Source organism: Pongo pygmaeus, chromosome 6 (genome assembly GCF_028885625.2).
Source record: "Pongo pygmaeus isolate AG05252 chromosome 6, NHGRI_mPonPyg2-v2.0_pri, whole genome shotgun sequence".
In the NCBI taxonomy this organism is placed as follows: Eukaryota; Metazoa; Chordata; class Mammalia; order Primates; family Hominidae; genus Pongo; species Pongo pygmaeus.
This window is the reverse complement of record NC_072379.2, coordinates 137,790,723-137,817,121: the sequence shown is the minus strand read 5'-3', so window position 1 is coordinate 137,817,121 and position 26,399 is coordinate 137,790,723. Positions and strand designations below refer to the sequence as shown.

General features: G+C 41.4%; 1 protein-coding gene across 8 annotated transcripts in view; it reads left to right on the top strand.

The window, feature by feature from the left end:
* Positions 1-22,896, top strand: part of KIAA1549 (KIAA1549 ortholog) — a 158,107-nt gene extending 135,211 nt beyond the window's left edge. For 2 of the 8 annotated variants that reach the window (XM_063667866.1, XM_054495659.2), the window contains 4 exons: positions 2,051-2,097; positions 9,848-10,005; positions 13,992-14,137; positions 16,106-22,896. In XM_063667866.1, the coding sequence (XP_063523936.1) occupies positions 2,051-2,097; positions 9,848-10,005; positions 13,992-14,137; positions 16,106-16,360 (606 nt within the window). In that variant the 3' untranslated portion in view covers positions 16,361-22,896. Of the gene's footprint in view, positions 1-2,050; positions 2,098-4,464; positions 4,791-9,847; positions 10,006-13,991; positions 14,138-16,105 lie in introns of those variants that run through there. The other 6 variants (XR_010127000.1, XR_008503730.2, XR_010126998.1 and 3 more) reach the window with 6 other exon arrangements.
* The last annotated feature ends 3,503 nt before the right edge of the window (positions 22,897-26,399 follow it).

Genomic DNA, 26,399 nt, shown 5'->3' with positions numbered 1-26,399 from the left:
TCCCATACTCTACCAACCATCTAACTTGCCTTCCTCACTCTGTCGGCCTGTGTTTTATACTGAATAGAAAAAAGGGATGCATTAAAGTGGGATTTTTATATACATAGCTGATTGAAACCTTCAAATGCAATTTTATTCCCCAAACTTTTATATAGGTGTGATCCATCCTGCAACAGAATCAGAGAATTTCTGTCTGTCATTTTTTTTTTAAACCTTTTCATCAGGGCATGGAGTCCCTAGAAATATGACATTCTTTTTCTGATGAGAATAGAGTTGAAATCCTCGCACTACAAACATACAACAGATAATAAGTGGACAGCTATTTTTCATTGTTTTTCTTTTAATATGCCGCTAAGACTTCCTGAGACTTTGGTAGGTAAACTGGTAAACATTGACTTTTTTTTAGATTTTGCATATGAATATGCTTTAAAAACCCACACTGTGCCGAAAGCACCAGCACCGCGAATAATCTCTATGTAGTCTCAGATTTCCCTTTAATTATTTGGAAAAGGAATGGAAGCTTCTTTTCCTTCTCTTCCTCCCTTCGTCCATAACCCCCTTTCCATTGTTTTGCCTCAGTTGGGAAACTCCACAAGGTTCCACATGACAGCCAAGGGGATGGAAGCAGAGAGAGTCAGAAGGTGAAGTAATCTGACCACAGTTTCATATTTAATAATCCCCTTAGAACTCTATGAATGTGGAGATGATTATATTCTCTTGGCATGAAGGAATAGGCCCAGGGATGTTAAGCCAGTCTGTCTGACTCCAAAGCCTCTACTTTTTCCCCTCACAAAATAGATATTTGTTCACAGGAGAGTGTCTTGTTTTGGAAACCATGGGCAGTGCGGGGGGGATTGGTGAGAAGCATGGTCTTTGGAGTCCAAAAGACATTAGGAGGAAATCACCTAATTTCTTTGTGAGTTGGTTTCATTCATAAAACAGAGGCAGTGAGTACTTTTTAGTGATGTTGTGGGCCTGGGTTAATGCTCATACAATGCTTAACTCAAAATACTAATTCAGTAAATGACAGCTTGTAAAAAGAAAGATGTCATGTTAGAGCAACTTCAGAAGCAAGGCTGACTTAGACCTAACTTAGACAAACCATTGGTTCCAACTGACTGCAGCTGGACAGACTCTGCCCATAGTTACTGTTCTTCTGAAATATCTAATTCGAAAAGGAACAGTTCACAGTTATTGAAAAGAAATGTTGAAATAAGAGTCCCACGTATATTAGGGTTAGGATATATTGATTTCACCAGAAATACAACAGATCTCTTAGATGTATATTTCTTTAAATCATGTGGCATATTGTTTTAGTCAAAGAACACTTGGCTAGTTCAGGTTAGCTCAAGTAAAAAGAGTTGATTGAAGGATACAGGGGCACCTTATGGAACTTAAGGGCAGAAAATATAGCTGGGTCTCCTGGGGACCAGTAAATGGTCAGAAACAGAACGTGCTGCCTTCGTCTTGTAGAGTCTCTCTAGTTTCTGGTTTTCTTTTTTTGCAGCATTCTGCAACATGAGACAGCATTTGATACTTGAGTTGCCTGAGGTATTTGAATAGGTACTGGGTACCCACTGGGTCTTGCTGACCTTTGTGGCTCATGTGGTTGGAGTCACTTGTGCTAATTGTGGGCATTCAGGCCTGCCTTTTAGCAAAAGATATGAGGCCTTTTAGCAGAAGATACAGGTTTGCAGCAGAAGATACAGATGGATCTGTAGGGAAGAGCAGGCACAGCAAGCCTGTCAGCTATTCATATTTGTAGTTGTCACAGAAAGCCTGTCAGCTATTCATATTTGTAGTTGTAATATACAAAAGAAGGAAAGATCTAGAAATGAGTTGTGTGTTTTCTAAAGTCTGGTAGTGCAGGTCCTCGAACCGAAACTTGTAGCATCACTTGGTGGCAGAGTGCCCGGTAACATGCTAAGTTTTAATGAGAAAATAATTCTCTTGAAAGTTGATCCTGTAAAGCTGAATTTATAAGTTTGCTGTTGTCACTTTATAATAAGTATTGAATATTAATCTTCATGTTCTTTTGTATGTCTTCCAGAGATATGAAGACTATGGAATGACTCCCCCAACGGGTCCATTGCCAAGGTAAGGTTTTCAAAACAAAATGTATTATCATTTTCTCACATAGGCTGTTTTTAAAAACTTTATAAACTCACTAATTTTAGCTAATATGAGCAGATGTAAAACTCTGCGTTGTATATTCTCTTGATCTAACCAGAAGAGGAGGGAAAAAAAGTTGGAATTTAAGTTCTGTTCCAGTAATGACAGGCTAGGTAATTTGGACCAACTCTCCTGCTGAGGACAACTGGAAAAGCTGAGTAAGATATTAACATTAAAAACCCCAGAGAGTTAACAGGGCTGTGAAGCGTTATGAGACCAAGATCCAGGAAATCTAGAGGCATGAGCCCTGCTTCTTGGGCCACTTTTTCTCCAGGGACACCTGCGGATTCCAGAAGAAGCACCTGGGAAGCCAGGCAAAGCCTTTGACAGACTCATGGGGCTGGGAGCACGAGGGGAGACCCTGGTAAACATCCAAAGGTTTTGAGTTTGGACCCTTACGGGTTATGCTCTAGGAGTAAGGGTGAATCATAAGTAGATCAGTCCCTGCAGGAAGTAAAGCTCAGCTTTGAAAGTTGATTAGGGTTGCTCCCTGGCAGAAACAAATGAACATCCCTTTTCGAAGAAGATTATATCACTCTTAGCTTTATATTATTGCTACAGTAGCCCCCCTTCCACACACCCCGACACCCACCCCCAGGCATATGAGAAGAAAAGAAAATACAGTTATTTTTTTAATTAAAAAGAAATAGTAGAAGCAGAACTACAGGGGATCCAGATATTGGAGTTATCAGACACAGATTCTAAAATAATTACACTTATGCTTAATATGGAGGTAAGGTCCATTGTCCAGGAAGATGTAAAAGTGCTACTTTATGTTAGACTGTTATAAGTGAAGGATTCTAGTGTAGTTCTAGGCTCAGTAAAAGAATGCTTAAATATAAAATAATAAGAGCAAAATAACTTAAAGATAATCCAAAAGAAGGTAGGAAATAGGAGAAAAAAGAACTTAGAATTTACAGGACATGCAGAAAGAAAACTTAAGATGGTAGAGATCTAAATTCAGATCTATAATGAATTACGTTAAATGTTAATAACTAGATATTTCAATTAAAAGACAAAGGTTATTAGATTTGATTTTTAAAAAATGTATTTGGCTTATGAGCAACACATCAAAAAATGTAAAGATACAGAAAGGATATAGAAGATTGGAACAACATGATTAATCAATTTGACCTAATTGACATATATAGAACCCTGGACTCAACTGTAAAATACATCTTCCTTTAAAATACATTTTTAAAATTTACCATATGCTGGACCATAACAAATCTTCACAAATTTCAAGAAGTGAAATCAGTCAGAGCATATTTGCTAATCCTAGTAGAATTAAGTTAGAAACCAAAAATAAAAGATAAAACCCAAAACTATAAAAACCTTGGAAGACATCCTAGGCAATAGCATTCTGGACATAGGAATGAGCAAAGATTTCATGATGAAGACGCCAAAAGCAATCACAACAAAAGCAAAAATTGACATATGGGATCTCATTAAACTTCAGAGCTTCTGCACAGCAAAAGCTCTAGTTTGCAAATATTTTCTCCTATTCTGTAGGCTCCTTGTCCTATAGAATGGGAGAAAATATTTGCAAATTATGCATCTGACCGAGGTCTAATATCCAGCATCTGTAAGGAACTTAACAAGAAAAAGAATAAACGACCCCATTAAAAAGTGGGCAAAGGACACAAACAGACAGTTTTCAAAGGGAGACATACATGCGGCCAACGAGCATATGAAAAAAAGCTCAATATCACTGATTATTAGAGAAATGCAAATCAAAATTACAATGAGACACCATCTCATACCAGTCAGAATGGCTATTATTAAAAGGTCAAAAATAACAGATGCTGGTGAGGTTGTGGAGCAAAGGGAATGCTTATATACTGTTGGTGAGAGTGTAAATTAGTTCAACCATTGTGGAAGGCAGTGTGGCGATTCCTCAAAGACATAAAAACAGAACTACCAACTGGTGTCAGAAAACAGCAGCACAGAGTGGATCCAGCACAGACCAGACTGTCATAGAAAAGATGCTTCATAAGACGTGTTTTGATTAGTATATTTAAGTAAATGTAATTTAATTGATGTTAAAAAAAAAAAACAGAACTGCCATTTGACTCAGCAATTCCATTAATGGGTATATACACAAAGGAATATAAATTGTTCGGCTGTGAAGAAACATGCATGCAAATGTTCACTGAAGCACTGTTCACCAAAGCAGAGACATGGAATCAACCTAAATGCCCATCAGTGACAGATCAGATTTAAAAAAGTGGTACGCATACATAATGGAATACTATGCAGCCATAAAAAAGAGCAAAATCCTGTCTTTTGCAGGAACATGGATGGAGCCAGAGGCTGTTATCCTTAGCAAACTAATGCAGGAACAGAAAACCAAATACTGCATGTTCTCACTTATAAGTGGGAGCTAAATGATGAGAACTCATGGACACAAAGAGAGGAACAACAGACATTGGGGCCTACTTGAGAGTAGCTGGTGGGAAGAGGGAGAGGATCAGAAAAAATAACTATTGGGTATTAGGCCTAGTACCTAAGTGACGAAATAATCTGTACAACAAACCCCTGTGACTTGAGTTTACCTATATAACAAACCTGCACATGTACCCCTGAACCTAAAATAAAAGTTTAAAAAAAAAAGAAAATCTCTGTGTGTTTGCAAATTAATTAGTACTCTTGTAAGTAACCTGCAGTACACTGAAGAAATCAAAATGGAAATCAAAACATCCTAAAATGAATAATAATGAAAATATAACATGTCAAATGTTGTGAGGTGCAGCTATAGCAGTGTTTAGGGGGGAAGTGTTGCCTTAAATGCATATATTGGAAAGAAGTGGCTGAAAAATCAGTGATCTAAGCATTGACCTCAAGATGTAAAAAAAGATGATCCAATTAAACGTAAAGGAAGTAGATGGAAGGAAATATTAAAATAATAATATAAATTAATGAGATAGAAAATAAATACCACATTAAAAGAGGATCAATAAAACCAAAAGTTAGTTCTTTGAAAACTAGTAAAATTGATAAACTCGCACAAGCTTGATCAAATAATCTGTGCAACAAATTATCAATAAGAAAAATGAAAAGGACACATTAATCCAGATCTTACAGACATTAAAAAGGAGATTTTATGAACTCATTTTTGTTAATAAATTTGGGGCTGGATGTAGTGGTGCATGGTTGTAATCCCAGCCACTCTGGAGGCTGAGATGGGAGGATTGCTTAAGCTCAGGCGTTTGAAACTACCCCGGGCAACATAGTGAAACCCTGTCTCAAAAATTTTTTTTTTCTGTAATGGAAAAATGCCTAGAAAGAGAAAACTTGAATAGCCATGTAACTATGTTTAAAGTGGAAATCATAATTACAGTTCCTCCCACAAACAAAACTCCAGGCCCAGGGGGCTTCAGCAGTGAATTCTGCCAAACACTGAAGGAGGGAAAGGTATCAGTATTATACAAACTCTTCTAAAAAATAGAAAAAGAACACTTCTCAGTTCATTTTATGAAACCAACATCACCTTGATATGAGGGACAAGGGCAAGAAGGACAAGGACATTGCAGGAAAAGAAATTGAGGGCCAGTTTCTCATGAACATAGATATAAAAAAATTGAAACTAAGTATCAGTGAGCATAACCAGCAGTAGACACAAAAGGATCTCATATTACAACCACATTGGATTTCTTTCCAGCAGTGTAAGGATGATTTAGCATTTAAAACCCAAGCAGTGTAAGTTACCACTTTAAGGAGAACAAAGGAGGAAAATCTTGTCATTTCAATAGATACAGCAGGTGGTAAAATTCAACATCCCATCATGGCAAAAATCTTAGCAAACAAAGAATAGAAGTGAACTTCTCAATTCTGATAAAAGGTATCCTGGCAAATATTACTCAATGGTGAAATGTTAAAAAGCCTTCCCTCTGAGAGCTGGAACAAGACAGAGATGCCTGCTCACATGACTTCTATTCAAAATTGCTCTGTAACAAGGCAAGAAAAACACAGAAAGAGTAAAGAATTCAAAGAAAGGAGTAATACTGTTATTATTCACAGATGATGTAATTCTGTAGTAGCAAATCCTAAAATGTCAACACACAAATTGTTAGAATTTAGGGAATTTAGCAAAATTGCTAAATAGCAAGCCAACTAAATTTCAAAATAACTGGATGTAAAATCAGTATACAAAAATCTGTTTTATTTCTGCATATAAGCAACAAACAGAAAAGAAAAAAATTTCAAAGATGTCATTTAAAACAACACTTAGAAATATAAAACACCTCAGAATAAATCTAACCAAAGACTTTTAAGCCCTCTAAAGAAAGATGTTCACAGATTGGACAACTCAGTATTTTAAAAATGTCATTTCTCCCCATGTGATTTGTAGATTCAATGCAATCCCATTCAAAATCCCAGTAATTCCTTTTTAATATGTGGAAACTGACAGATGGATTCTAAAATGTATCTGGAAATGCAAAGGGCCAAGAATAGCCCAGACACTTCGAGAAAGAAGGAGGTGTTAGGACCATTCTAAATATTGTGCATTACTGTCAAGTGATTAAGATGGTGCAGCATTGCTGTGAGGCTGGAGAAATAGACCAGTCGACCAGCTATGTGTGGACACTGGTTTATTACAAAGCTGGCATTGCAGTAAAACAGAGTAAATCTCAGAAACCAAACCCAGCCATCCCTTCAGTGACCAGAAGTCACACCCAAGTAGGAATGTTATCTGCTTCCTAGTTACTTTTCTTATTTTTTTTAAACCATCATCATTTTCAGAGGGGTTTGCTTTGCTTTTCTCCAGCCTTCCTCCCCTACCACACAGCTTTGTGATCCAAAAGCAGCAAAGGTAAAACTGGCGAGGTGAGCTTAGGTGATACAGGGCAGAAGTTAGAGATAGGGGACCATGACCAGTCCAGTTACCCAGGTTAGTCCCATTATTAATAGCTTTCACCCTCAAAAGTGTTGTGGTGTGGATGATAAAATGTATAATCACCCACTTTAAAGGATTTTAGAGTGTTGGACTGCAAACCATGTTAAGAATAGAGGGATGGAAATGTTGGCAAGAGGTGGGGGAAAGTAGGGAGAATCAAGTGAATGGCAAGAGCTAGTTTGTGGGTGGATGGTCCAGAGATTGTGTTTAGGTGAGGTGTGGGCTCCGGTTTACAGTTCTTGAAGGAGGAGCATGCCTCATGGAAAGCTCTTAGATCTATAAAGTCAGGGATGTCACACATCCCTCTCTGAGGCCAATCTAAAACAACAGCAGTTATTTAAAGAGAGTTACATAGGTAGCCTGGGTTTCAGTTTATGAGATATACTCTAGAAATAACACTGGAGAATAAGTGCAAGTCAGCCTACATTCTCACTAAACTGGTTACGTCTGTGAATTACTGGTTCAGTGTCATTTGCAAAGAACTGTAGCAGACTATTATCTTTTTTTTCTTGAATTTCTTCAGAAGAGTGGTTCTCAAGGTGAGGTTCTCAGACTCCTGGAGGGTACTTGAGACCCTTTTTGGGGGGAGGGGAATGTCTGTGAGATCAAAACAACTTTCATAATATTACTAAGACGTTATTTTCCTTTTTTCCATTGTATTGACATTTGTACAGAAGTGCAGAAGCAATGGTGGGTGAAACTGCTAGTTGTCTTCTTTTTTTTTGAGGCAGAGTCTTGCTCCATCACCCAGGCTGGAGTGCAGTGGCATGATCTCGGCTCACCGCAACCTCCACCCCCCAGGTTCAAGCAATTCTCATGCCTCAGCCTCCCGAGTATCTGGATTACTTGTGCGTGCCACCACGCCTGGCTAATTTTTGTATTTTTGGTAGAGATGGGGTTTCACCATGTTGGCCAGGCTGGTCTTGAACTCCTGACCTCAGGTGATCTGCCCGCCTTGGCCTCCCAAAGTGCTGGGATTACAGGCATGAGCCACCACACCCGGCCAAAACTGCTAGTCTTTAGCATGCATCCAGGCAGTGCCACCAAATTGTATGAGTAGTCATCATATTCTTCACTGCCCTGTAATCACAGTTTTAAAAATGTGATTTATTAATTTAAAATTTATGTTAGCATGTCCTTGGTGAGGCAGTCAAAATCATAAATCTTATTAAACCTAGACCCTTAAGTCTTTAGTAGTCTGTGTGACAAAAGAGGAAATACATGGATAGCGTTTCTGTGGAACGTGGAATTTTGAAGAAAAGCCCTTGCTCCCATTGTTTGAGTGGAGACTGAACTGAACCAACTGCTTTTGTGCTTTTTACTTGAACAAACAGCTGGCAGAAGTGGTTATTCAGACTCGGGTGTTTGGCAGACACTGTCTTGAAAATGAAAGAAGTGAGCCTGTCACTTCAAGAAAAACAACCGCCAGTATTTGTTGCTAATGATAAAACGAGCTTTCAAGTGAAAATTTGAATTTTGGGAACTTGTCTGCCTGCCACTGTGAACTTGACAGCTTCCTAGCACCGAAAGACTTTTCTGGATGAGTTTGATGATGAGATTAATGAATGGGATTTTTCGATACTGCAAAATGAGAGGTAACAATATCGAGAAGGTTTGCATAACTCAGTGAACTATGTTCCAAATGACAGATGTCATAAAATCAGGCATGAGTTAGAGATCCCTTCAAAGTACAAGATGGAGCTATGGGTTTTAGCGTAACAGAGTACGAAAAGTTCACCAGTATAATTTCAGATTCCATATTGCAACTGACCCCTGAGGAACTACCACTTGTGGAATTTTTGTGTGGTAGTAAGAAGAATGCCTGCAATATTTTTTTAAGATTATCTGAAAAGGCTATTAAAATACTCCTTCCTTTTCCAACTACGTATTCTCTGAAGCCAGATTTTCTTCCTAACATCCAGCAACTGACAGGATGCAAACTCTATGAGAATCCTTCTGTTAAGGACATTTGAACAATATAGTGCTACTCTTCTCACTACTTTTTTTTGAGGGAGGATTGATGAATAGTTAATTTCATGAAAAATATTATGTTAATATATGTTTAATTGTTATTTGTAAATAAATTTTTAAAATAAATACTTACTTTTTTTCCATTTTAATTTCTAATGTGGTAAATAGCGATACAATCCACAGAAACAAAAGCTCTTGGGAGTCCTCAATAATTTTTATGAGTCAAAAGAGGCCTGGAGATAAAAAAAAGTTCGCGATCCACTACTTTAGAACACTGGTTTTCAGCCTTGATGAACAGCAGGATCGTCTGTGATTTTAAAAGTTACCACTGTGGAGCTTGCAGTGAGCCAAGATTGCGCCACTGCACTCCAGCCTGGGGGACAGAACGAGACTCTGTCTCAAAAAAAAAATTACCGCTGTGTTGGTCTCACCCCTAGGGTTTCTGTTTCAATTCGTCTGGGGTGCAGTGTGAGCGCTGTGATTTTTTCAGGCCCCCCAGGTGATGCGGACGTGTAGCCAGGGGTAGGAAGCACAGGACTAGGCAGATGCTGGAGATGAGCAGGCCCTGGCTTTGTCAGCATCAACTGTATTGCAGGCACTGTTCTTAGTGCTGGAGGTAGGGCAGTGAACAAATAGAAAAATCCCTTCCCTCAGGGAGCAGGAGAAACATCTCTTCCCCCTTCCAGGAGAGGAGATGGCTAAGCAGGTAGATAAATGTTACCTTCTGTAAGGTTGGGGGTGGACCTCATGGAATACTAAGGCCAGGGTGCAATGGAGTCCTGATGTGCTGGTTTGCTTTGCCTTCAGACCAGGTTTTGGCCCCGGTTTGCTGCAGTCTTCAGAGCTGGTGCCCCCTGACCCCCAGCAGCCACAGGCTTCCACCGAAGCCCCATTTGCTGCCAGAGGGATCTACTCGGAGGAGATGCCGTCGGTGGCCCGGCCTCGGCCTGTCGGGGGTACCACAGGTATATGTGGCTGTTTAGCTTCCATTTCTGAGCTACGGGACATTTACTTGAAAGAAACTTTATTTTAGGCATCTCAGAGTGTCAGTGTGCAGTGGCCTCTGCCGCTGTTCAGGGCTGTTTCCCCTAAGATCCTGACCGAGATGGAGGCGGAGAGAGAGGCCAAGCTCCCAAAGCTGCTGTCTGCTGATTGGCTCTGGAACCAGGCCCTTCATGTGAAATTCACGGCACGTTTCCTCCAGGAAAAACGTTTCCAAATCCTTACTGTAAATGGAAAGATCTAGGTCTGAGCACTTTGGATGGCATGAAAACAAGAGTTAGTTTTCAAGAAGGTGCTTTTTTCAGCTTGTAATGAACAACTCTCAAAGTCTGGGTCAGACAGAGCAAAACTCTTATCTCAAAACAAAACAAAAGCAAGTAGTTTAAGCCAATTCCAAATTTGCAATACTTGGTGGATATTTTTTCATTATGGTTTTTCTAGGAAATTATTTTATTTTGCATTGTCTATTACTCAGCAAAACAAATAGTGTATCCTGGAATCCTGTAGGTTTTCCTGAACTTTACAGGTGCTTTGCTTTGCAGTGAGTCTTGATTCCCCTGCTAATTTTAGGTATTTGAACCTCCCTACATGGCATGCATACTAAGCAAAATTCAGATGTATTAATTTTTAGTTTAAAATCTGAACGAATATAGAAATTATACATGTTTGATAACATTCAAAAGGAAATTATTTTTAAATTTCTATTAGATGAAATTATGTAAAAACGTATAATGGAAAATGTTAAGATCTATTAGAAGGATTACCTTTTTAACTATTGAAAATTATGAAACATGTATTTGTTTGAAAATTGCTAATTATTTTCAAAAAAAGAAAATAGTACCTAGGAGAAATTTACAGCACCTCACGATCAAGAAGTATTTTTATTGTAGAAGATACCTCATATAAATTAAGTGGGCCAACCTGGAAAGATCAGTGGGAGGAGGAAAAAGGTCCAGTTTTTAAGTTATTTTAAAATTGCAAATTAACACCATAATGCACCATTTCAGTCATGAAATTATTTTTATAATAATGTGGCATGGTAAAGTTAGCATCCAGTTTCTGTATGTACTGGGAATATTCGTACTTACCTCCTTGGTTGTTCAGCTGATAAAAGAAGATGACAGAAATGCCCAAAATAGTGCCTAGCATAGCATAAACTTTCAATAAATATTAGCTGCCATGACTATTGTCACTGTTATTTTCAGTGGTGGCATAAATTACTAAATTTTTGGAAGGCAGTTTGGCGGTAGGACTTACAGAGCGTTTGATTTGGTAATTCCAGTTCTGGAAATCCAGGCTCACTCTCCTAAAATCCAAAATACTGGGGGAAAATGACATGTGCCAAGATATTTATCACAGCATTATTTGCATAATAGCAAAGAATTGTTAGTTTCCCCAGATACTCAGTAGTAAGGTCATCCTTGAGTAAATCCTGCAGCTGCTTAAGATGAAGAGGTCATAATAAACCAGAAAAGGGAGATTTGAGATTTTACCAGTTGCCTCCTATGTGTTTGATGCTTGATCTGTTTTATGTCTTTTAATCCTTGAAATAACCCTCTGAGGTAGATTTTTTTTTTTTTTTTTTTTGAGATGGAGTTTTTGTTCTGTCGCCCAGGCTGGAGTACAGTGGCACAATCTCGGCGCACTGCAACCTCCGCCTCCTGTGTTCAAACGATTCTCCTGCCTCAACCTCCCGAATAGCTGGGATTAGGATTACAGGCTCCCGCCACTGCGTCCAGCTAATTTTTGTATTTTTGGAAGAGATGGACGGGGTTTCGCCATGTTGGCCAGGCTGGTCGTGAACTCCTGACCTCAGGTGATCCGCCCACCTCAGCCTCCCAAAGTGCTGGGATTACGGGCGTGAGCCACTGCACCCAGCTGAGGTAGATTTTTTATTCCTGCTGGAGAAGTGAGGAATCAAGACTCAGCGGTAGCCATAGCCCGTTGCTCAGGGTCACATGGCTTGTCGGTGGCTGAGCTGGAATGCAAACCCTGGCTTGCTGGGCTCAATGCTGACTCATGGGGGAAGCCTGTGCTGTATTGTTAAGTGAACAACACAGGATACAAAATCCTACCGAATGATGATTTCAGCTACTGGAGTGGCTTTACACAGAAGGTGTGCTTTTCTCCCTGTGCAGTTGGTTGAGCCTTTGGAAATAGGGAACACTGCGCTGCTCTTGTAGCATTTTGCAAGATTTGCTCAAACAACGTCTGTTGGGCAAGGAGTGCTGGTAGTCCTGATCATTTTAATACTGTTAGGATTTTTCAGTAACTGACCTGGTGCTCCAGTAGAGTGCATTGCTCTGCCCAGAGCCAGGACAGCTTTTCCTGATTTTTAGTTATCATTAAATATCCAAATAAAACCGTTGAGGAGTTTTTTTTTTTTTTTTTTTTTTTAATGTGGTTGATTAATTGAGGTTGTTGGTCAGGTACAGTAGCTCACAGCTATAACCCCATCATGTTGGGGGGCCAAAGTGGGAGGATCACTTGAGGCTAGGAAGAGTTCAAGACCAGCCTGGCCAACATAGTGAGACCCCATCTCTTAAAATAAAGAATTGAGAGAATCGAGGTTGTTAATTAGACAACTAGAGTAGGAATAGCCTTAAAGATGGAAGAGGTGCCTCCTTTAGCTGTGGACGCTTGGAGCCTTTGTGGTTCCAGTCTGAGCAACACTGGTGAATTTGATGAAATTTGCAAATTTGGAAATAAGTATTCTATTTCACAGTGCTTAAGGATCACTTTTCTCGCCCTTAATTTGCAGTATAGGTGTATTTCCATATGACAGAAGTTGGTGAGGGAGAAAAACATTGTGTATTACCTGGCTTCCATAGCCACAGGAGGCTGCAGATGTCTGGGTATAGGAGGGTAATTAGCTATAGAGAGTCCTCTGGCTCTGCCATCAGCTCACCGCACCAGTGAGGCTGGGGGAGTGGTTTTAATTGTCTTGTGGCTACATTACAGACACAATATGAGTTATAATGAAAATATACTATAATATGCTGAATTTAAATAGATGCATATTCTGCCTTTTAAGGGAAAAAAATAAGCATATTGTATATCCAGCTCCTTGTGAATCTCGAAGCCACAAGCAAGCAAGAGCCAGGCTTCAGCTTCATGGTGGCTCCCAAACCTTTCACCCCTTTCTTAATAAATGAGCTGCTCCTTGTTGGTAACTGCCAGAGATGAATGGAAGCACCTTCTGTGGTACCGTTTATCCCCAGTCCTAATGTCTAGCCACGAAAACGAGGGCATCACTGTCAGCGTCTGAATTAAAAGAAAATCAGAGTCCAGGAACCAAGAAGCTTACGGTCTGTTGCTCTTAGGAAATGCCATTTCTGGAGATAGAACTGGTACCAAGTCATGATCCCTTGTCCTTAAGGAGTGCAGTGATGAGAGCTGACAGTGTCTTCTGACAGGGTGTTTCCGAAACGGTTGCATCAGGGGTGGGATTGAGGTTCCACTGGGGCTGTTGCGGTGCTCACAGGGCTTTCTGATGGGCTGGTAGGAAGTGCGCAGGAAAGAGGAGTGGGGCATAGGGTGTAGGTTTTTAGATCTGAGCAAGTAGGGGTGCACAGCCCTGGGTGGAAATGGGGAGGGCGAAATGGGGGACAGACTTAGGCTTAGGGATGAATGTCACGGAGTCAAGAATTCTGTTTCAGACTTTTTTTGCAATGGGATTTTCTTCTTTTATTTGTTTATTTTTATTGCTTGGTCCATGGTGCTTCATGGTACATTTCCCTACCGCTTCGTGGTGCATTTCCCTACCTATGGGACCCTCAGGAAATGCTGACAGTATGGCAGTTGAGGTGAGATTTCTGGAGATAGAACTGGTACCAAGTCCTGATCCCTTGTCGTTAAGGAGTGTAGTGGTCAGAGTTGACAGTGTCTTTCTCGGCAGCCATACTCGGCTATAAATGTTGACCAGGCCACTCCACCGTGTTCCTTCCAGGCTCCCAGATCCAGCACCTGACACAGGTGGGGATTGCCAGCAGAATTGGAGCTCAGCCAGTGGAAATCCCGCCAAGCAGAGGCAGCCAGTATGGGGGGCCAGGCTGGCCTTCGTACGGGGAGGACGAAGCAGGGCGAAGAGAGGCCGTGAGTATCTCCTGTATGGGTCATCATTTAAAATTTAGACATAGGCCAGGTGCGGTGGCTCACACCTGTAATCCCAGCACTTTGGGAGGCCGAGGCGGGCAGATCACGAGGTCAGGAGTTTGAGACCAGCCTGGCCAACATAGTGAAACCCCGTCTCTACTAAAAATACAAAAAAAATTAGCCGGGCGTGGTGGCGGGCGCTGGTAGTCCCAGCTACTTGGGAGGCTGAGGCAAGAGAATCGCTTGAACCCGGAAGGTGGAGGTTGCACTGAGCCGAGATCATGCCACTGCACTCCAGCCTGGGTGACAGAGTGAGACTGTCTCAGAAAAAAAAAAAAAAAAATAGACATAATCCCTCAATTTAGCAGCTTCTGCCTTGGGGGGGGTCCCTTCTTAAAACCTACATTTAAAAAAGTTTTAATCTCTCTCACGTTTTCCCTCCTTGCTTGTGTTTTGGCTTACAGTTTTTAGCATCTAGCTTTTAGGAAGTATATAATTTTTCTTGAGGCAGAGTTCAAGCTTTCAGTAGTAAATTTGAATCTATAGATGACAACTCTGGAGTTCACGTTTGGTGGGATTGCTGTATAAATACTCATGCTCTTCCATAGCATTTGTGTTTCACTGTGGGTTTGTTAATGTCATTTGTATTATGACCATGCGTAGGTAATTTTGTAATAAGCACACAGTTGGGGACATTTTAAGGCACAGGTTTTCTTTTTGAGACTTCTGTTCACTCACTCAGTGTGAGCATCGGTAATTCCTACAAGTGCTTTCATTTGCTTTTCTCAAGAACTGTATATCCTGGGGGGATAAATTAATGAAGTTTGAAAATACCACCCAGAATATTACTTTTTGTTTTCTCCTTATCGTTATGCTACAGCGTCTGTTGCATTTCTGTGCCTTCCCAACAGACACACTCAATTCCTTTCATGGCTGGATGCTCTTACCTAGTGAAAGGACATTAACTTTAGAATAAGGTGCTTCCCTAAAAGAGACATTGTTATGCTTAGAGTCTCAGGTATCTGCTTTAAGTTTGCTGCCATTTCTCTCTTTCTTTGCGTTCATTTTGCCCAGCTTAGCTTCATGAGGTGTTTGGGGTTGATTTTGATGTTTTGTTTTTTTGAAGAAATGGAGACAAGGTCTCACTATGTTGGCCAGGCTGGTCTTGAACTCCTGGCCTCAAGCAATCCTCTCTCCTTGGCCTCCCAAAGGATTGGGGTTACAAGTATGAGCCACCGTGCCTGGCATGGTGTGTTAAGGTTTTCTTGTCACATCCACTTTGGAGCACTGCTCGGTCACTATTTGGAGAAGTGAAACGTAGAAAGAACCTAGAGCTGGAATGCCATGTTTGGCTCACGAATAACTTGGCCCTAGCCTGTTTTTTAGTACGCAGATTTAAGTACTCTTACATATAAATGCCAAGAGACATTTTTTTCCACTGGGGGAAAAATAAACATGAAAAAAATCTGAAAAGTGTAATAATTCTTGTGAAACTACTGCCAAATTAATCTCTATGCTGCAAATATCAGCAAAACTATTTTATGCTTTAGTGCAGGTAAGTTTTTAAAGACAAGGCTCTACAGAGCCCTCAGTAGACACACACACACACAGAGACAGGAGACAGACAGCAGCTAGATAAAGTGGAAGATGGTTACATGGGCTCCAGTCCAGGGCAAAGGCAGCTGTTCCCCTTGTCAGCCTGGCATGGATCCGCTTAACCCCCTTCAGCTCTCAGGTATCACCCGACCTTTCACCTCATGGGGCACTCCAGCCTCCCTCCCTTCCTTTTCTCCCCAGCCCCCTGGTGTCTTCACCCCTCACCTGCGGCACAGGCAGCAGGGCCCTGTTGGAGGGCTGAGTTGGTGGATGGCCATGGGCAGTCCTGGGAACCTTCCTAAAGCCAGTTTGCATTTGATGTTTCGGCTTATTCTTCGTAGGAAGTACAGTGACGTTTGCCATGTTTTTCAGACACACATGCTCGGACATCAAGAGTATTCTTCTTCACCGCTATTTCAGGTGCCAAGGACTTCAGGCAGGGAGCCCTCAGCTCCTTCTGGGAACCTCCCCCACCGGGGACTGCAGGGCCCTGGGCTAGGTTACCCCACCAGCTCCACGGAAGACCTCCAGCCCGGCCACTCCTCAGCCTCTCTCATCAAAGCGATCCGCGAGGAGCTCCTCCGGCTCTCCCAGAAACAGAGCACCGTACAGAACTTCCACAGCTGATCGGCCTCGCCTTGCAGATTTGCCAAGTATCCGCTTCCTGTGGAAGCAAGACCAAAAGGAAATCAACTGAGTGGGTGTTTGGAAGAGGAAGGAGCAACTCCTGGGCAGCCTGCCCAAGGGAGGGAGCAAGTTGCAATTTAGAAGATGCCATACGTCGTGTGACAGCTCATGAGCCTTTCACTGGGCGGGCAATTGTCTGACCACTTGGGTTCAGTTGAAATATATGTATTTTGGCCAAAAGCCAGCAGCACTTCACAAAAACAAAACACAAACCTAAGCTAACAAAATGACTGCATTCGTCTCTTTTTTAAAGGCAGAGATAGACAGCATAGGGATGAAAGGAACCAAGCGTTTCCATGGGATTGAGACTGGTACGTGTACGATGAACCTGCTGCTTTGTTTTCTGAGAAGAGGTTTGAAGACATTTTATTAACAGCTTAATTTTTCTCTTTTACTCCATAGGAACTTATTTTAATAGTAACATTAACAACAAGAATACTAAGACTGTTTGGGAATTTTAAAAAGCTACTAGTGAGAAACCAAATGATAGGTTGTAGAGCCTGATGACTCCAAACGAAGCCATCACCCGCATTCTTCCTCCTTCTTCTGGTGCTACAGCTCCAAGGGCCCTTCACCTTCATGTCTGAAGCGCAACTTTGGCTTTTTCAGTGGAAGAATATGTTGAAGGTTTCATTTTGTTCTAGAAAAAAAAAAAAACCCCTCCGAAAGTGGGGCAAAAAGCTTTATATTTATTTGATTATCCAAAATACAGATCAAAGTTTAGATCTATGTTCTTCATTGTATTTGCTGTTTCTTAATTGGGCACACACAACTCCTGGTCACGTCCCAGTTCAGCACCAATCGCTAAGGCCAATCCTGTAGAATGAGGCTTTCAAGAGGTCCTAACTGATCCTTTCTTCCACTTTGCTGTTGATTTGTTCACAAATTATGTCTGAATGAGAAATCTTCTGTAAGCAAAAGTTATTTAATAATTCCCAGCACCACCAAATTGTTATACATACATCCCTACCAGTCACATTCCCTGTGTTCAGAGCCTGGAAATGAAATTGAGTTCAGTTCAGCCTCTCTGTAATGAATCAAGAAATGTAAAAGAGCTTTGAGAACACAAGGGAAAGGAGAGAGTTGCTTCTTATTTCTGATTTTATTGTGCTATTACTCTGTCGAGTGGCTATTAAATTGTCTTATGCTCTTTGGGCTAAGAGGGGATCATCTCGCTTAAGATTTACTCTTGATGTAAACATTTCCCCCACTTTCCAAATAATGGTAAAGAAAACAGTGGCAAGGGTCGTTCTGTTTTCTGGTACCTGAGTGAAACTCAGAAGAAAAGCAGGCTTAGCGAAGAGATTTTCACTATTAACCTGTTTTTATTAGATCAACGAAGACAGTCATGCATTGCTTAATGATGGGGATGCGTTCTGAGAAACGTGTCATTAGGCTGTTTTGTTGCTGTGCCAACATCCTAGATTGTACTTACACAACCTACGTGGTATAGCCTACTACACACCTGGGCTGTGTGGCATGGCCTATTCCTCTTAGGCTACAAGCCTGTACAGCATGTTGCTGTACTCAACACAATGGTAAGTATTTGTGTATCTAAACATAGAAAAGGTATGGTAAAAATAGAATTTTATAATCTTATGGGACTACCATCAATATGTAGACCGTCATTGACCAAAACATCCTGATGTGTGCATGACTGTACTTTTCATTAAATAACAGATAAGGGGCTATAGAATTTGGGGCTCTGACTAATCAAAACCTGTGTATCTGTGTCAAGTTTTAAGACCCCGAAACAGCTAAAACAGATTTCCAAAGTGTAATCACTGGATTTCAAAACCATGTTTTAGCCCTTCATTAATGAAGCCTGGTGTACAGATTTAGAGTCTTACAATAAGAGGAAAGTTGGTTCTGGGAAGTTAAGATGTAGCCAGTTTTCATCTGGACACCTCTGAAAGAGAAGGAGTGCAGGAGAGTAAGTCTCTCAAGGACATTAAACAAAGGACCAGCAACATCTTATCAGGCGATCCTCAGAGGCTCCAAGGAGCATTGGAGAGAATGCCCCCTTCTGGGCTTGATGTCTTGGTTTTGGTTTAGTACCAAATTTCTCTTTGGTCTTGGTTTAATACCCGACTCCCCCCAAATTGAATGATTCTCTTTGTATGTCACTCAAAAATACCAGGTTTCCTGAATATCTTATTAAGAATTTCAGATATCCTAGCAGAATTTTATTATGGACACCTTGTAATGAATTCAAATCGTATGACAGCAAACAGGATAAATGGCCCCTTCTCTCCCAGTTCTGCTCGGGGCCATATGGGCTTGCACATAGAGTGTGCTAAAAATGGTGACCTTTGAGCATTGCAGAAAGAGGGTTCTGTTTCAAATTGGGCTGACTGTAAAAGCAATTTTGATGTCTTTCATACTACCATAAAGGGATTTTAACTATATTTTTATTCTTAGAAACAATACACCTTTAAACAGATGTCAAGACCAAAGATGATGTATAATAAACAGCCGGTGGTTATGGTGTGGTGTGAGCAGGCCCCCGGATCACCAGCCCTCTGCTGGTGGTCATAAAGCACACGCAGTTTGTACTTGCTTCCTCTCGACGCCTGCCACAAGTTTTACCAGTCACCAAACTCAGAACAAACTAGCTGTGTGAGCAGCACCGTACCCTAGCGGTCTTCAGACATTCAGTTCATGTCATCCACTGAAAGGAAGGGTCCTCGCGTTGACAGCGTGTGGCTTTGGAGTCTGTTTATGGAAGCACTCTACAATGAACAGTTGAATTTTATGTCTATTCTTTTTTCCTATTTTAAAAGTTCTAGTGGTAACACAAACTGTAAATTTGAGTCAGAATGTTTGGAGAAATGGTTTTTTTTTTTTTTCAGAGTCTACTTTGTCACTCACTGACCGTGTCTGGTTCCTTCTCTGAACTTCATTCTCCCCATCAGCCAAACAAGAACAGACCTCCCCCGCCACCTCCCAGGCTCCCTAGTTGTGAGAATCAGATGTGATCATGTGTGCAGATGTCCCGTGAGGAGGGAGCATAAAGCACTGTGAAAATGTAGCATGCTCTCTATGTGGACGCCCTGGGATGAGCGACGTGAAACGCTGCACTCCTGCGGTGAAGGGTTCACACATGGGTAACGAGCAAAACTGAAAGCTCGGTGTGACTCAGTTTCCTCACTCCCATTTTGCTTTAAATTCACCTCCTTCACCAATTTTCCGATTGCATTTATTAAGCATCTTTCTGCTCCCGACTGTCTTGGTGTCTCTGGCACCAAATAAGCCAGCAGACACGAGCCTTGCCTTCTGAGATTTTAGAATCTAAGATAGCACGCGTGGGTATAGAAGATGGAAGATACCGATAAGTAACATGGTTTAAGTGTCAATAAAATTCATTCGAAGAGATCAGGCGCGGTGGCTCACGCCTGTAATCCCAGCACTTTGGGAGGCCGAGGCAGGTGGATCACTTGAGATCAAGAGTTTAAAACCAGTCTGGGCAACATGACAAAACCGCGTCTCTACAAAAAAATACAAAAATTAGCCGGGTGTGGTGGCGCATGCCTGTAGTCCCAGCTGAGACACGATAATTGCTTGAACCCGGGAGACGGAGGTTGCAGTGAGCTGAGATTGCGCCTCTGTACTTCAGCCTGGGCAACAGAGCAAGACTGTGTCTCAAAAGGAAAAAAATTCATTCAAAAGACATAAATGCATTAGGCACCCAGAAGAAGTTGCGGAAGTTGCATGTTTGGAAATGCAATATCTTGGGGAGACGTCAACTTCTGAAGTGACTTTGAAAGCAGGGTAGCTACCCAGGCAAATGGCGTGGAAGGAAGAGCTGAGAGTGGGCCTGGGAAAGGCTATAAGGAAGGAGTGAAGCTGTCACTGAAAATGAACTTGATCTTGATCCGCTTTAGTATGGGGACAGAATCCCCGACTGCACTATTGAGGGAGTTTTAGAAGAGAAGGAAGAGGTGCTGGAAGGATGCTTTTGCAGTCATACAGCAAGGAAATGACCAGGGCTGTGAAGATCTACAGAGGAAGTGCTCCAGTGTGGGGGAGGCAAGGGAAGAGGATGAAAATGATGAGAATGACACTGAGGTCATTAGAGCAGATCTCAAGCAGCCGTTTGGCGTGGCTTGAGATCACGTGGTTTGTGGAGCATAGTGGGTTTTTAATATATATATATATGTGTGTATATATATATATGTGTGTGTGTGTATATATATATATATATATATATATATATATATATATTCAGCTTCTTTACTGCTACCTACACGTTTTTCTCCAAATTTTATTAATTTCATAGTGTTTTGATTTGGGCGGCAGATGACTTTTAAGCAGTGGGTGTTTGCCGGCCAGATCTTTCCTGGCATGCGGACTGTGAGGCAAAGCACAGGTGAAGGTAGGCGCTAAAGGCTTTGGGCTAAAACCAGCAAGCAGTTCTGAGCTATAGGAGTCTCCCGTTTCCCGTAGACAGGTTCAGCGTTCCTTCATTTGCACAACTTCTTTCTAAGTGTTCAGTGACCAGGCCAGTCATTCGGACACTGATTTGCAGTGCATTGGCAGCAATTCACAAATTAGTTATTATATAAGTCTTTCTTATCCCTTTCACACTAGATTCTCAGACATGAATGAATTTGTCATTTGGAAGGAAAACTGGGTAACACAGGGGTAGGAGGACTCCAGTCTTAACTCCCACGCTAACTTTAGCTCAAGTGGAGTTTTCACCATGGTCATTTCTACCTCCGGAGCAAGGTTCCAGCGCCAGTACTAGAGCCTGCTTATCCACATTTGCCCTGGACAGGAGCAGGAGGAAGTCCACTTCTGTACCAGCAGACAGAGCATGTGAACACAAAACACATTTCTACGGCATAGTCAACTGAACTTCATTTTTACATTTAATCTAACATGTTCACACGTTCTAACAGGGTTTCTATGAGCAGCTGCTGTAACATACTCATAAAATATGATAGACTTAACACTTGTTACCTAATGAACAAGGAGTATGTGCATTTCAGGTTTCTTTTGATATTCTTGGAGGTGATTGTCAGTGTTTAAATAGGACTACTTTCTCCACTATGAAGATGACTTGGAAATTGCAACATCATGGTACATTGCTAAGTCCATGCTTGTGTGTGTGACAGTAGACTTGATAATTTATCTTAAAACACAGCAGCATTGAAATTTAGGAAAAGAATAGTAAATGCCTTTGGAAACATGAAACAAAGTTAGGAGCCAGTAAGAAAGTGACAGAAGCAATGAATGTCTTAATGCAGTATAGTTAAAATGGCTTCCCACAGGGTAGATAATTACCCAGGATCCTTCCTTTCCCTTCTTCCTCCAGGTTTTTCAGGGGTCACTTCACGTTTCTAAAGAAAGAGTGAATAGGCTGGGCATGGTGGCTCAAGCCTCTAATCTCAACGCTTTGGGAGGCTGAAGCAGGAGGATCACTTGAGGCCAGGAGTTTGAGACCAGCTTGGGCAACATAATGAGACCCCGTCTCTACAAAAAAAATTTAAAAATTAGCTGAGCATGGTGGCATGTGCCAGTAGTCCCAGCTACTCGAAAGGCTAAGACTGGAGGATCGCTTGAGCCAATGAGTTGGAGGCTGCAGTGAGCTATGATCACCACTGCACTCCAGGCTGGGCTAAAGGGTGAGGTCCCGTCTCTGAAAAAAAAAAAAAAAAAAAAAGTGAATAGGTTAAAGGGACAGAGGTGAAATTTTGAGTGACTTGAGTCTCTTGCAGTCCCTGATTACACAGAATCTTTCTGAGCTACGTGGAGCATCACGAATAGTCTTTCTTGTACTTACCAGATTTCAAGTATTCATAACTTGACTCCCTAAGTGTACAAGTTGGGAATAGTACAGGGCCAAGTTCAAGTCACATACCCTGTACTGTTCCCCCTGCAAATGTGGGGAAAGAAGAGGGAGATACTAGAGGAATTGAGGCTCCACCCATTCATTCAGTTGCTCTAAGCACCAGAGGACTCGTTTCAGAAAAGGGGAGTAGGAACGCTTTCGACTTTGCCCTCCTCCGGAGCATCTCTGGGACGCAGGGAGCCTGGCTAGCATTAACAGGAAAGGTTGCTCGGCACAGCTGCCCTGGGGTACTGACTTGTCTCTCCCTCCTTTGTCAAGGTCCATGTTTTTCTGGCTCTTCCTGCACACTCATCCTTAGATTATGAGCATTAATGTACGAAATGTGCAGAGCAAATTGAGGCCACCTGTGGCGTCAATACTGCAACTTAAACTTGACAATCATGGTTTGCTGGTCTCAAACAGGCACTGAAATCTCAGTATGGGTATACGATTTAATAATCAGCCCCTCCCTTCTATTTGTCGGTTTTATGTTTCTATCCTTCAATAGCTGCACTGTTTTCTAATGTGCTGTAGAGTTTTTGAAATAATTTATGCAAGTATTTGGTTTCCATGTTTACAATTTATACAGCTTTCCTAGCATTTTAAATGGAAATGTCAATAAATGCTATGAATTGGTGTCAAAGTGATATTTTCTGTTGATTTCCTTTGCAACATGATAGTTTTCTCATTTGTAAAATATGAAACATTGGATGAGATGATCTTTCTGTTCTCTAATTTTGTGTCTCTGGTGAGAACACCTAGTACTTTTGTTACTGGTGGAGGGTGTCCAGGTTCTTGGCGTCTTGAACAAAGAGTTGGACAAAACACACAAAGCAAGGAAAGAATGAAGAAATTTATTGAAAATGAAAATACACTCCACAGTGTGGGAGCGGTCCTGAACATAAGGGCTCAAGGGACTGGTTACAGAATTTGTGGGGGTTTAAATACCCTCTAGGGGTTTCCATTGGTTACTTGGTGTACGCCCTATGTAAATGAAGAGGATTAAGTAAAGTCACACAGTCATTTACTCGGCATACACCCTATGGAGAGGATGTTTCCTGTCATAGCTGAACTGTGGCTCGGCCTTATGTCCCCTACTCCAGACCCCATTTTCCTGCCTCACTTTCATTGTCCAAGAAATTAAGTTGAAGGTGTTCTATTCAGTGTGTGGAATTTGCAGACTTGTTTTCACTCCTTTTTGCCTGTGCCAATCCTTTCTACTCAGTGTAGTTTGACTGCTACCCACTTAGCAAATGGATGAATCCACTAAGAGCAAATTCAGTTTGGAATTAAAAGATTAGTGCCTCACAGTTTAGAAAGATGAGAAGACCAAAGTCCACAGTCTTGAAAGGTAATAAGATAACCCTGGAGTTGTTTACAAAACCCAAGAAAACAAGAAACCCTTGAAACTTAGAAAAGGGGATGGGCGCTGTGGCTCACACCTTAATTCCAGCACTTTGGGAGGCCGAGGCGGGTGGATCACTTGAGGCTAGGAGTTCAAGACCAGCCTGGCCAACATGGCAAAACCCCACCTCTATTAAAAATACAAAAAAAAAATCAGCCGGGCCTGGTGGCAGGCGCCTGTAATCCCAGCTACCTGGGAGGCTGAAGCAGGAGAATTGCTTGAGCCCAGGAGGCAGAAGTTGCAGTGAGCCGAGATCGCGCCACTGCACTCCAGCCTGGGTGACAGAGCGAGACTCCGTCTCAAAAAAAAAAAAAAAAAAAAACTTGGAAAAGGAACTCAAAACACAGTGGAATATAACAGCTAAATGACGCAGAATCCTGGATAGGATCTTGGAATGACAGCAACAACAGAAGAGAATATAGTGGGAAAACGTGAAATCCAAATCAAGTCTATAGTTAACAGTATTGTACAAAGATTAATGTATTGGTTTTACTAACTTTATTATGGTTATTGAGATTTTAATATTAGAGGAAGCTATATAAAAGGTATCCTGAAACCCTCTAAATCATTTTTGCATCTTTTTTCTAAATCTAAAAGTATTTAAAAATATAAACACGAATCTGGCACAGGTAAAGCCCACAGACCTTCTGCAGAGGCTCATATAATCCTGTCCTGTGCATCCACAACCCAGGGGCTCCAGTATTTCTCAGGGCAAGCTGCTAACTTTGAAACCACGGTTAAAAATTGCAAGTCTTGGCAGAAGACAAACCTTCAAGAAGGAGGGCTGGTGGCTGGTGGGGTCAACCAAAAGGAGAATTTAAACCTAAAAATCCAAGAAAATAGGCCAGTATGAAAGAGATAAATAATACGTTAGATGTTTAAAGAGGTTAAAAAGAACTAAGAACAGGATATTATGTAAAAGTCTAAGCAAATTTGCCAAAACCAAAAATAAGTTCTCAAAAGGGATTTATTTTATTTTATTTATTTTTTTTTTTTTTGAGACAGAGTCTCGCTCTGTCCCTGAGGCTGGAGTGCAGTGACACAATCTCAGCTCACTGTAACCTTTGCCTCCCAGGTTCAAGCGATTCTCATGCCTCAGCCTCCCAAGTAGATGGGACTATAGGCGTACTCCACCACGCCTGGCTAATTTTTGTATATTTAGTAGAGATGGTGTTTCACCATGTTGGCGGGCTGGTCTCGAACTCCTGGCCTCAAGTGATCCACCTGCGTTGGCCTCCCAAAGTGTTGGGATTACAGGTGTGATCCACACTGCACCCGGCCAGAAAAGAAATCTTTAAAAAAGACACAATGGTCAGATACTTTAATATTTTACACATAGCTGAATAAATAACTACAACAATTTTAATAATTTTATGTTTTAATCTAACTTTAGATGGAAAACAACAAAAATAGTGGAAACTAACTGGTAGAACTCATTACCCTACAAGATTTTATATGCTCTGAATGTAAATAGGTTTGAAATGACAGAAGAGCAAGGAGTTACTAGAAACAGCTAAGACTTACAAGAAAGGGCAGGCTGGTCCCATGCTCAAAGCCTGAACCCCCAGTTCAAATGAATATAGCCAGGCGCGGTGGCTCACACCTGTAATCCCAGCACTTTGGAAGGACGAGGCAGGTGGATCACATGAGGTCGGGGGTTCGAGACCAGCCTGACCAACATGGAGAAACCCGTCTTTACTAAAAATACAAAATTAGCCGGGTTTGGTGGCACGTGCCTGTAATCCTAGCTACTCAGGAGGCTGAGGCAGGAGAATCTCTTGAACCTGGGAGGTGGAGGTTGCGGTGAGCCGAGATCATGCCATTGCACTTCAGCCTGGGCAACAAGAATGAAACTCTGTCTCAAAAATAAATAAATAAATAAATATGGATTTGAGTCATAATTGGCATTTCTTGTCCCTCTCTCCTCTTCCTCTTTTCACCTGCCAAGCAGAGCTTAAGGTAAAAAGAAAAGAATAACAAGAACAGACATCCTTTTGTTCAGTTTCTAAGTTAGATTATTAATGGAAAGTTCTCATTGGATGGTGCCCTATTAAGTAACTTTCTCCCTCTACAGAACTCAGTACTTTCCTTGCCACACCCTTCTGTCCATCCTGGAATAAATGGGGGTGGGTGAGTTTGATTTCTCTACTGCTGAAGACTTGAAAAATTATAGCCACAAATCTAGGTAAACCACATTTGTGTAGCTGAACTATTATTTGTTGTATTTGTGCCAAAGTATAGCATTACAGAAGTGTAAGACACAGAACCTATGTGGAAAACTCGTAAAGCTGTTTCTGAGTGCCTGATTGGCAGCTGGTTCCATCAGTATCTTGAAAATATGCATTAGTGTAAGTACAGGTATACCCTGGAGGTACTGGAAATTCGGTTCCAGACAGCTGCAGTAAAGCAGGTCACGAACTTTGTGATTTCCTACTGTATACAGAAGCTATGTGTAGCTATACTGTAGCCTATTAGGTATGCAACAGCATTCTGTTTTTTTTTAAAAAAGCATACATGCCCTAATTTAAAAATACTTTGTTGTTAAAAAAATGTTAACAATTATTTGAGCCTTCAGTGAGTCCTAATCTTTTTGCTGGTGGAGGGTCTTGCCTCCATGTTGATGGCTGCCAACTGATCAGGGTGGTGGTTGATGAAGGTTGGGGTGGCTGTGACAATTTCCTAAAATAGAACAACAATGAAGTTTGCCACTTCAGTGGACCCTTTCTTTGATGGAAGATGTC